This window comes from Protopterus annectens, chromosome 8.part1, assembly GCF_019279795.1.
Source record: "Protopterus annectens isolate FY-2018-M chromosome 8.part1, PAN1.0, whole genome shotgun sequence".
Taxonomy (NCBI): Eukaryota; Metazoa; Chordata; order Ceratodontiformes; family Protopteridae; genus Protopterus; species Protopterus annectens.
The window spans coordinates 153,080,839-153,091,783 of NC_056742.1; the positions used below are offsets into that span (position 1 = coordinate 153,080,839).

Here is a 10,945-nt window from a genome sequence, read left to right on the forward strand (position 1 = left end):
GTTTTGGCAGACCAGTTGAGCAGACAGATCCTGGATCCTCACGAGTGGCAACTGAACAGAGCAGTCTGTGACAGCATCATTCAACATTGAGGCACTCCTCAGGTGGATCTTTTCTCCTCCCCAGGCAACCACCTTCTACCACTTTTTTGCTCCAGACAGCATCACAGCAAGGCCTGGAGAGTGGATGCTCTGTCCTTCCCTTGGACGCTTCTGTCAGTTTATGCCTTCCCTCCTCTTCCTCTTCTTCCCAGAGTATTATTGAAGATCAGGGACGAAAGACCAAGGACTATTCTCATAGCTCCAGACTGGCCCAGACAGCATTGGTATCCACTGCTTCGCAGTCTCTCCAAACTTCCTCCTTGGCGTCTTCCTCTAAAACCAGATCTTTTGGTTCAGGAAGGGGGAAACAGTCTACATCCTCATCTTCAGTCTCTCCATTTGGCAGCATGGCTCATTGTATGAATCAATGCATTTCCTCTTCCTTTTCCCAGCAGGTGGTTAATGTACTTCAAGAGGCCAGGAGGCCTAGCACTAGGAAGTCTTACACTGCCAAATGGGAAAGATTCTCTCATTGGATGCAGGCTAGAGGGGAATCGTCTTCTCAGCCTACTCTTCCTCTGATCCTGGAATACTTGGCTGATTTGCTTCAGGGTGGTCTTTCTTTTTCCTCTATCAAGATCCATGCTTCAGCCATTTCTGCTCATTGTTCTTTTGAGCAACCCATTTTCTCTCATCCCCTGTTGAAAATGGTTCTCAGAGGTGCTTGCAACTTAAAACCTCCCAGAAGGGCACCTACTCCAGCCTGGGATCTTAATTTTGTTCTAGAGAAACTCACCCTTCCTCCTTTTGAGCCAGCTGCCACTGCAGATTTAAAGTTTCTCTCTTGGAAGACTGCCTTCCTTTTGGCTATAACTTCAGCAAGGAGGGTTTCGGAGCTGCAAGCTTTCATGGCTGTGGAGCCTTTTCTTATATTCCATGCAGATCGTGTCTCTCTGAGAACCAATCCCTCTTTTATGTCTAAGGTGGTTTCTAGCCTGACTCTTAATCAGTCCATACACCTTCCTATTTTCTTTCCAAATCCTCGAAATAGAGGTGAAAGGATCCTACATTCTCTTGATGTGCACAGACAGCTCAGGTTGTACCTGGACAGGACTAAAGACCTTCGGAAACCAGCACAGTTATTGGTCAGTTTTGCCCCTGGAGCTCAGGGCAAAGCTATCTCTAAGCAAACCAGTTCTTAATGGATTGCACATTGTATTACTTTCTGTTATTCCCTTCATGGCAAGGTTCCTCCTCAAGGGGTTAGGATCCACTCCACAAGAGCAGCTTCCACCTCTGCAGCCTTTTTAAGGGGTGTCCCTACTAAAGACATTTTAGAGGCTGCCACATGGTCTTCTGTTCACACTTTCACAAAGCATTATAATTTGCCTTTGTTTTCTAGAGCCAGGGCAGGGTTTGCCACTGCTGTTTTGCAGGGCATTCTCTCCAATCCTTGATTCTGTTGGTACCTCCCCCTTTTCTCTGGGCTTTGGTAATCAACCCATTGGTTAGGACTGCAACAGTGAAACAGAATGAACACAGTACAGTTGTGTACACTTACCATAAATGTAGATGTTCGAGTGTATTCACTGTTGCAGTCCTGGTTTCCCTCCCTCATTCCCCCTTTTTTGGTCCTCTCCTGTTCTCCTTTCCTAAGGTACAGGCTGAATCTGGTTTTATTTGCCAAAGTTTCTTTTGGCTTAAGCCTTGTTTTCTGGGGGCTCCTGACTGTTATGGCAAGAAAGACTGAGGAAGTGACATTGGCTGCCTCCTTTTGTACCGGATGTCCTGAAGTCCTTTACAACCAATGACAGCTGATGTCATATTTACTTACCTTTGGTATTCTGGCCGATCGAGGGCTACTGGAAGCCAGATAACCCATTGGTTAGGACTGCAACAGTGAATACACTCGAACATCTACATTTATGGTAAGTGTACACAACTGTACTTTATTACTTCAGTTTCTTTCGAATACAAAAAAAAAAAACTCAAGCAGCTTTAACAGTTTCATCCCCAGGGAGGCTGTCCTATTGTCATGGTGCAGCCCATCCTTCCATGCTTGACTCAGTGAGCTCTTTGGAGCTCCATCATGCCTACCTCCATATAAAGATAGCAAGGAAGTCCAAGGGGTACCTGCACTTCCATCACTATGAATTCAAGATTCATTTCTCTGTTGTCATCGCAGCCCCCAGGGTATTTATTAGATTTATATTTGTAACTGAAGCAAAAGAGATGTTGCAAGAGGAAAATGTGTTCCCCTACCTGAATGACAGGCTCCTTGGAAATCCTTCACTGAATAGTTTTATATCTGCTTTGGAATTGTTTGAGTCTGTTTCAGTCCTTAGAAGGTCACAGAGAGTGCTGCAAAGTCTTTCAGCCATCTGAACTGCTCAAGTTCATACACTGCAGTGTGCAGATGGTTACATGTAGTGTTTGCCTACCATAAGAAAGAAGCCTACTTCTCCAGAACTCAGTTTCACAATTTATTTAGTTGCAATTTGCCATTGTCCATTTGTTGATGGCAGTGTCAACCACAGTGTTATACATTGCCAAGTATCACACAAGAGCAAAGCAATAGAAGCTGTGAGATCAGTGGTCTCAGATCTCAGACACAATGTACCAGCAAATAAAGATATGCAGGTTCTGCAAGTCTCAGCTGCTGTGATCGTTGCACCCACCCAAGCTTATACAAGGGAACAGATTTCTGATTCCCATCCTTCTTATTGCAGTCACTATGAATGTTTCTGACTTAAGGTTTGGGTGAAAGGTTTGTCAAGGCTAGAGGATCTGAGTGCTTAGTCACACATGGAGGCCAGCTTACACATCAGTATTCTGAAGATGAAGGCAGTTCGTCTATCAGCCCAAACTTTCCAGGACACCCTACATTGGGGTGTAATGACCATCTACTGTGACAACACTGCAGTGTTTTGGGATGTCAGCAAGCAAGGGGAAAGCTTTTCCTTTTCCTTGTGTTGAAAATCAGTGAGGGATTGGAAATTCTCTATACTGACCATGAAATTTCATGTAGCAAACCACATTCCAGGCGAAATAGCTCATTAGTAGACAAGCACACTATTTGCTGATTACATATGATGATTCCTAGTTATCTTAGTTGTGTAGAAGTTGTTTTGTCAGTTGGAAAAGCCATGTTGTGACCTGTTGACCTCTTCAATCAGTGTCAAGTACAGCAGCTTCTATTCCCTTTTATCACTTCAGTGGAGGAATGTTACAGGCTGCTATCATTTAGAAGTAGACCGTTTACTCCTACAGACTTTATTTCCTCTTATGGTGAGTTTCATCCAGAAAACCAGACAGTAGAAGTCCAAAATCATTCTGATAACCTAATTTTGGCCTTGACAAGTATGGTTCTCCTTTCTCATGTCTCAGCTCTCGAATAAGCCTCTTTACATCTGGCCCATCCTCTGTGGCGACCCCTAACGGGAACAGCTGAAAGCAGATGATGACATCTGGCCCATCAGAATCCTACTCCCTATTTCTAATCACATGGTTTCTACTCTTTCATTGATGTTCAGTAATCTTGTCTTTCCCTTCAGGGCTGTTCATATTCTTTCATTTTCTCAGAAACCTAATAATAGAAAAGCTTATGAAAGCAAGTGTACATGTTTTTTTTGGGCTTCTTCAAAAGATCCTGAAACTTTTATAGACCATGTCACTTCAGCTTTTGATTAAATTTTGGAAATCTATGACTCTCGACTTAGTTATTTGACCATTAAAGTTCACCTAAAGTTCATTTAGCAGTTATCTTTGATTTCTACCAGAACTCCCATTTTATCACCTTAGTGTCTTTAAAGAGATACAAAGCCTTTTTGAAGAATACCTTTCTTTTAACACCATCTGTCAGTGATCTCATTCCTTCATGGGATCTCTGTTTTTGTTGGAGAAGTTTGCATTTCTCCCTTATAAGCCTGAATCAGATGCAGAATTGAAGTTCTTATCGTGAGAATATTTATTAAACTCCAGCCAAAAGGGTTTATGAATTACAAGTTGTAACAGTACATCCTTCTTACCTGATCTTTTACAAGGACAGGGTGCCTGTGCATACAAAAAAATAATAATATGCTAGGGATAGGCAATGAAACTAGTATCAAGTCAGTCTATTGATCTACCAGGTTTATTGTCCAAATACTCAGACAGAGAATTCCTTTTGGGTTGTATTAATGTACTTCACAGCTTCAGCTAAATTCACAGATCCAGTGTACTATCAACCAAAGCAGGTGCAGGGTAACACAGCCCCTACACAGTTCATAGACAACCTATTTGCTGATGTAGTCCAGTACTTCTTGTGAAATACACTATTCATCTGTCCCAGACATCTTGCCATTGGATCTACCCTTGACGTATTGCCAACATGTCAAAAAGTTCCTAAAGGGAATATTATACTTGAGACCACCAAAAAGAAAATGCTTTTCCTTTTTTAATTTCTCCAAATCTTTTTGGTTTCTAATACCATGACTGGAATGGACCCCATTCCTAAGCCAAAGTATGATTAAAGTTCATGAAATTAGTATTGTTTCAATCTTTGATGTCAGCCAAAAGTGCTTTTCACAGCACCCACAGTATGCCCAGTAATGATTCCCTATGCAATAATATCTCTTGCTCCTACTACTGTTGGAACTGTGTGGGTATCCTTCCCCCACATTGCTCTCATTTCTGCCGCAAATCCTGATATTTTATGACTTTGTGTGTGTGTGTCTCTCTCTCTCTATGCAAGACACTGTAGTCCTCAATAGTACCTGAATTATGTCCTTGAAAAACCGACCTGAAGCCAGTTCATAAAGGACATACTGAATATATTTAAAGAGGCTAGAAAAACAACCTCAACAAAATACTATCTTTCTGAATGAAGAAGTTTTTTTTTTCCTGTTCATGCTTTAGAAGTAATCAGAACCCAAAGACTGCATCGGCGTCCATGATACTTAAGCACTTGAGTGAGCTTTTCAGTGCAGGATTGGCCTTATCATCAGCATCATCCCCTTTTTTCTTGTTTTTTATACATTGGGTCAGTGTTGTGTCAGTTGTTGGCACGTCGTACATTTTGTTGCAACTGACTGTCGCAGGTCTTCTCTCACACAATCCATCCAGCTCTTGGTCAGACATCCTCATTTCTTCTTGCCTCCTTTCTGCTATTCCAAAATAATCTTCTTCATGTTGTCTTCTTTCCTGCACATGTGCCCAAACCTCCATAATTTGTTCTTTTTGACCTTATGTTTTGTGGTTGGGGCCAATTGGATTCGTGATGCCAGCATTTCCTTGTCTTTCCCACAGTGTGCATCCTACCACCCTTCTCAGGCAGTTCATATCCATCACTTATATTTCCTCAGCTGCATTGACTTTACTGTTCATGTTTCTGCACCATACAGAAGTACTGGTTGCACCACTGTTTTACACACTTTACTCTTCAGCTTCTTTGGCACGATTCACACTACCTCCAATGCTCTGTGCCAGATGGCTGCAGCACTTCTGATTTTATTTTTCATTTTCTCTTTCAGAATTTCTTTCTTTCTTCTCAACCACTCCTTCCAGATACTTAAAGCTATTAGCCTGTTCCACTATTTCCCCTTCTGTCTCAATCTTCATATTTTTCTGATTTCAATGTTTGCTGCTTTTGACACTGTCTTGTCTATACTCAGTTTCATCCCACAAGCCTTAAGTTTTGCATTCCATTCCCCTATCATTTGCTGAAGTTCCTGATCAAATTCAACTTGTAATGCCACATTGTCTCCATACAGAAGCTTTTTAGATCTGTCCACTCAAACCTGTTTGTTAAAGTAGTCCAGTACTTCTCTTAAAGTGCACTATTCAGCTGTCTCAGACATCTTATCATTGGATCTACCCTTGACATGTCTCATACATGTCAGATAGTTCCTAAAAGAAGTATTACACTTGAGACCATCAAGAAAAATTGTTCCTTCTTGGGAACTGAATTACGCCCTTGAAAAGTGACACATGTATCATACAACTTCCAACCACAGCCCCTTGTTCCTGACCTGGAAAACAGCCCTGCTAGTAGTTATCACCTTGGCTACGTGAAACCAAGCATTGATGTGAAAAGAACATTTAGTAGTTTATCACAAGGACAGGTTGAATCTTAGAATAAATCACTCCTTTGTGCCTAGGGTACTGATTGAATTTTCCACTCAACCAAGCTATCCAGCAACCTGCTTTCTTCCTAAACCCACACAGAGAAGAAGAAAAAAAACTGTGCTTTCTAGATGTACACAGCAGAAGCATAGCTAGCTCAACAAGTGCCCTGTGCCAGTACCATGAACCAGCACTCTACACCCTCAGCTCTAAGTGAAGAGCAGAAAGGAAAAAAAAAACACTTTACTGTATTAAGCCAGTCATTGCATTGTAATGAGGGGCTTCTTACAGATCCACCCCCAAGCTCTTCCACTAATGAGAAAAAAAAAAACAGATGTTCTTTCTACTGGCACACCAATCAGTTGGCCATATGCACAGCAAGCTCCCCCAACCATCTAACCATTCATGTCCCGTTTCTGTACTCTGCCCTCAACCCTTTTATATTTATTAAAAAAAAATGCTTGTGTCAAATGTAGCAATCATTTGCTACAGTTTATACCCTGCATGCATGGAGAGATACTGTGGTCAGGTTTTACTTAAAAAAAGTGGTATTTATTTATTTATTTATTTTACTTTTAAACCGTAGCAAATTTCTTGCTGCAGTATAGCAAACACTTGTTATAGTTTAAACATTGTAGTGCTCCATGTGTGGTCTATAACACTTAGGTTTGACCGCAAACACAATACCGGCTTTTAAAAGCAAGTATTGCATTAGAGATCAGGATTGGCTGATTGCGCCTCCACTCCCCAACACTTTGCGCAAGGGGCAGTTGCCTGTCTTGCCCCACCCTAGCTAAACTATTGGTTCACAAGTAGGACAGACATTAGTTGCACAAAACCAGAGGAGAGAATTTAGAACCATTTTTTTCTTATAGGAAAGTAAGGAAGACAATGCCAAAATTAATATTCTCTAAATGGCTAACACACTGCATCATGTTCTGCTATTCATCTCAGGGTAGGAAACTGGCAGGATCTGTTAGAACTTATAGAACTATGATAATAGCCACTGTTATGACTTTCCATAAGAAAGCCAGCACAAAGGTAACCCCCTGAACAGAGGAGATGTTCATAGATTTTCAAACCATTACAAGATGGACATTGTTTGCAGGGTGAGAGCTGCCCTACTGTAGGATATGCTGCAAGTCATCCACTTTGTTTCATCTTCTTCTTTTCATGGTAGAGTTCTGGGAATCATCCCGGTAGTGAGGACTCCTGCAACAGTGGTCTAAATGAAGAACACAATATAACTGTGTAGGAACTTACAGTAGTAGTAGATGTTCAAGTAGATCACTGTTACAGTACTATTTCCTTCTGCCACCCCCTTCTAATTATTGGGCATCCTAGACTGGGGAGGGATACCATCTCTTCTGTATATGCTTTTTCCCCTTCCTATTTCAGGGCCTTGAGCCTGCTTATGTCTGAGTAGGATTTTGGGAAGCCCTCCTTCCTTCTAGCTGCCCTTACTTTAGAATATGAGGGTCTCCTTTCTGTATAGTTCTCAGTGTTTCTCTTTAGACCTTAATCTTTATCTTTCTATGCTTAGTGTCTTGTGTAGATTGCATGAAAGCTGTAATATGACATGGAGACACCTGTTTTATACTGCAAATGTCCTAACATCTCAGCAGGAATGGCATCTGCTATATCTGGAGAGGGAAGGGTGCTGAGCTGTCTGAAGGTTGTGCAACAATGATCTACTCAAATATTTAGAATTATGGTAAGTTCTTACACAGCTGTACTTTGCTGCATTAAGCCATTTATCCTTTTTTAACATAGTTTATTGCATATTTTTCACTTCTTACTTTGAATGTAGCTGAAACAGTGTTCCCAATGTAGTATCTTCTTTTTCATACAATAAGAAAAGTACCATGTAACACAATTTTTGCCCAAAGATCATAGCTTTAGTTAAATTTGTGTTATTTGGTGTGGTTTTGTGTTTTTCAGGTACATGGTTGGGAAAGAGCTTCCCCTTTTGCTTGCCTTTATCCACAGAAGAAACTACAGAAAAGCAAATATGGGGAAGTCTACCACTGCACACTTTGTACAGATTTGGCACAACTACCAGAAGAAAAAAGAACTCTGGAAACTAAGTCTGTAATAGAGTACTCAAAAGAAGTTAGTAAGCCCCCTACCAAGCCTAAAACAATAGCTCAAAATCTCTCACAGTGTGCTGATGGTGAGGTGCTGAATTCTTCTGAAATGCAAACTCCTTTAGCTTATAGCTGTGGTGATGGTATAGAATCTAATGAACAGGACAAGAGTGATGCAGAAGTGTATCTGACACATTCTTTTCAAAATGATGTAAAACCATTAAAGGAAGAAGACGTACAGCAACAAGAGAAGTCACACACTTACAGTATGATGAGATTTGGAGAGAAGAAGACTGCAAAGAAAGGCCGTGTTAACTACATGTGTGGAGTCAATTATGTTACTAATGAAAATTTGGCTTTCAGTTGTTTTGCTGTTTTACCACCTTTGAAACCAGTTGTTCCCAATGACTTTCTGGATTTTTCTGTCAAGAAGAACAAAATTGTTACACCTGAGAATGAGGAGAAAACACAGTACAAGGCATCTGCTGGAGTTGTGGGTCATGCTAAAGGTTTACAAATGCCAGTCAATGCAGCATCTCCAGATGTAGTAGCAGATGCTCTGAGGCGGCAACTTAGGGGTGAAAATGTTCTACCTGCCTTTGTGCCACTAGATCTAAGGACTCAGATACTAACTGACAAGGACCACTGGAATTGTCAGTGTTCTTTAATGCCAGGCAAAGCCAGTTCTGTAATTCCTAATGCCAGTATTTCAAAACCATCTGATTCTGCTTCCACTCAGAGTCTTCTGCACCCGAGAACTATTCAGTATTGCAAGAGGAATGCAAAGAAGGATGAGTTATCTAGAGGTCCTTTTTCTACCAGTGGCAGAAGTGATAATGGCAGTGAGCAGAGAAGAAACAGAATGGGAGGAGTAGATGTTCCAGTGCCACTATTACCTGAGCTATTGGTCACCAGAGTTGCCATACCAGCTGTGCCTTATAGACTGCTGTAAAATCTGTAGCAGAAGTTTTGTGTTTTACATTTATGGCAATGGCAGAACAAAATAAGCAATTTAGTTTCCAACTTTTTTGCCATAACTATGGCAACCGATGTCTGCCTTTTTCAATCTGTGCCAAGTGCTTTTTATCCTTTAAAATGTAGACTGAACATTATTAAGCACAAATGAGCATATATAATGCATATGGAAGGTTGAAACCTAAAATCATTACTGCATAAAAGGTTACACATGTAATGATTACAGCATGAAACATTGTCACTGAAAATCAGTAAAAAAATGCCAGTAAGTAGGAGTAGGTGTTCATACTGTCACGTTGTTACGAGACCTGATTGCAGTCAATTCCAAGGCAAGAATGAAGCCCTACTTGCTGGCGTTTTCTGACTTTTAGAAGCAAACATATTTGCTGTCACAAAATCTTCATTTGCTGTTACAACAGTTCACACAGTATTTTTTTGTAGGTGTAGAAAATGGGATAACTGTAGTTAAGTAAGGTCTGGTCTTAACTAAAGCATTGGAATTATTGAAGCTGTGCATAGGTTATTCATTTAGCTGTTTAATACTTTGGGGCACCACATTTAAGTCTATTGCATCATTTTAGGATATTATGATATTCCTGGAAGTTAGGGTTTCATCATATGAGGGTGTAACTATTCCTTGTAACGAGGACCCTGTTTTTGTAATTTTACCCAAGTATCTGTAGTCTGTGACTGTTTTAAAGTTGATACTATAATTGTATTTCTCTGTAGCCTCAAGATGTTGTAAGCAGCAGTACTGTATTCCCTACACAGATAGAAAATTGTTTCCATGGAGACTGGTTCTCAGGAACACATTAGAAGTAATGCTAAGAAACTGTTGACCTTGCATTAAAAAGACTGAAATATGAGTAGCTATTAGATGATGCATGCAAAATTTTGATTTTTGAAAAGTTTTGAGTAATTCCGTTCTTCTTAATTAGCACTGTTTGAATAAGTGAAGCATTTAACATTTTCACAAAGCACACAAAATATCAGCATAAGGGAAAGTTATGATCATTCTTCCTTACCCTATTGTTCAAGCAGGCCCACAGATGCATACAGACACACACACACACACACACACACACACACACACACACACACACACACACACACACACACACACACACTTTTTTTCTAGGTATGTTAATGCCTTCATAATACCAACATGTTTGATTTTTCAGTAGCTGTCATTCCATTAGTAATACTGGGTATCCACTACCCCTTAATGTAAAAAAGTGTCTGCTACAAATGCTAACGTGCTAGTAGCTTACTACACATTTACTCAGTGCCACTTGCTCTAAACAGTAAGTGCCCTAAATCCTACTAGCTCAATTCTACATAGGTACCTTGCCATCCCTCAACCCAACCCTATTAAATTGTATAGTTCTACCAGATCCCTAACTGTAACACTAAAATTCACTCCCAGTCCCTAACCCGATTCTTGCTCCCTAATGTTAACCCTAGAATTCTCCTCCCAATCCTTAAACCTGAGGTCCTCAAGTGATGCCTAACCAAAAACTCCACTCCCTGTCCCTAAATATAAAATCCCGGATTGTTCCCTAAATCTGAAACTCCACTCCCTTTCCCAAACCCTGAAGTCTCCAATCACCCCCTCAACCTAAAACTCCACTGCACCTCCTTAACCCTAAACCTGAACTTTCCAATGGCCCTCTAAATCTAAAACTTCCTTGACACATCCTAACCCTAAACTCTGCTGCCATTCCTTAACCTTACCTCCCCTA

At 40.7% G+C, this 10,945-nt stretch overlaps 1 protein-coding gene across 2 annotated transcripts in view; it reads left to right on the forward strand.

Moving 5' to 3' along the window:
• The window catches only part of CCHR8.PART1H16orf46 (chromosome chr8.part1 C16orf46 homolog), a 222,167-nt gene extending 212,098 nt beyond the window's left edge, over window positions 1–10,069 (forward strand). For both annotated transcript variants that reach the window (XM_044081796.1, XM_044081797.1), the window contains exon 3: window positions 8,083–10,069. In XM_044081796.1, coding sequence (XP_043937731.1) covers window positions 8,083–9,180 — 1,098 coding nt within the window. In that variant the 3' untranslated portion in view covers window positions 9,181–10,069. The remainder of the gene's footprint in view (window positions 1–8,082) is intronic.
• The last annotated feature ends 876 nt before the right edge of the window (window positions 10,070–10,945 follow it).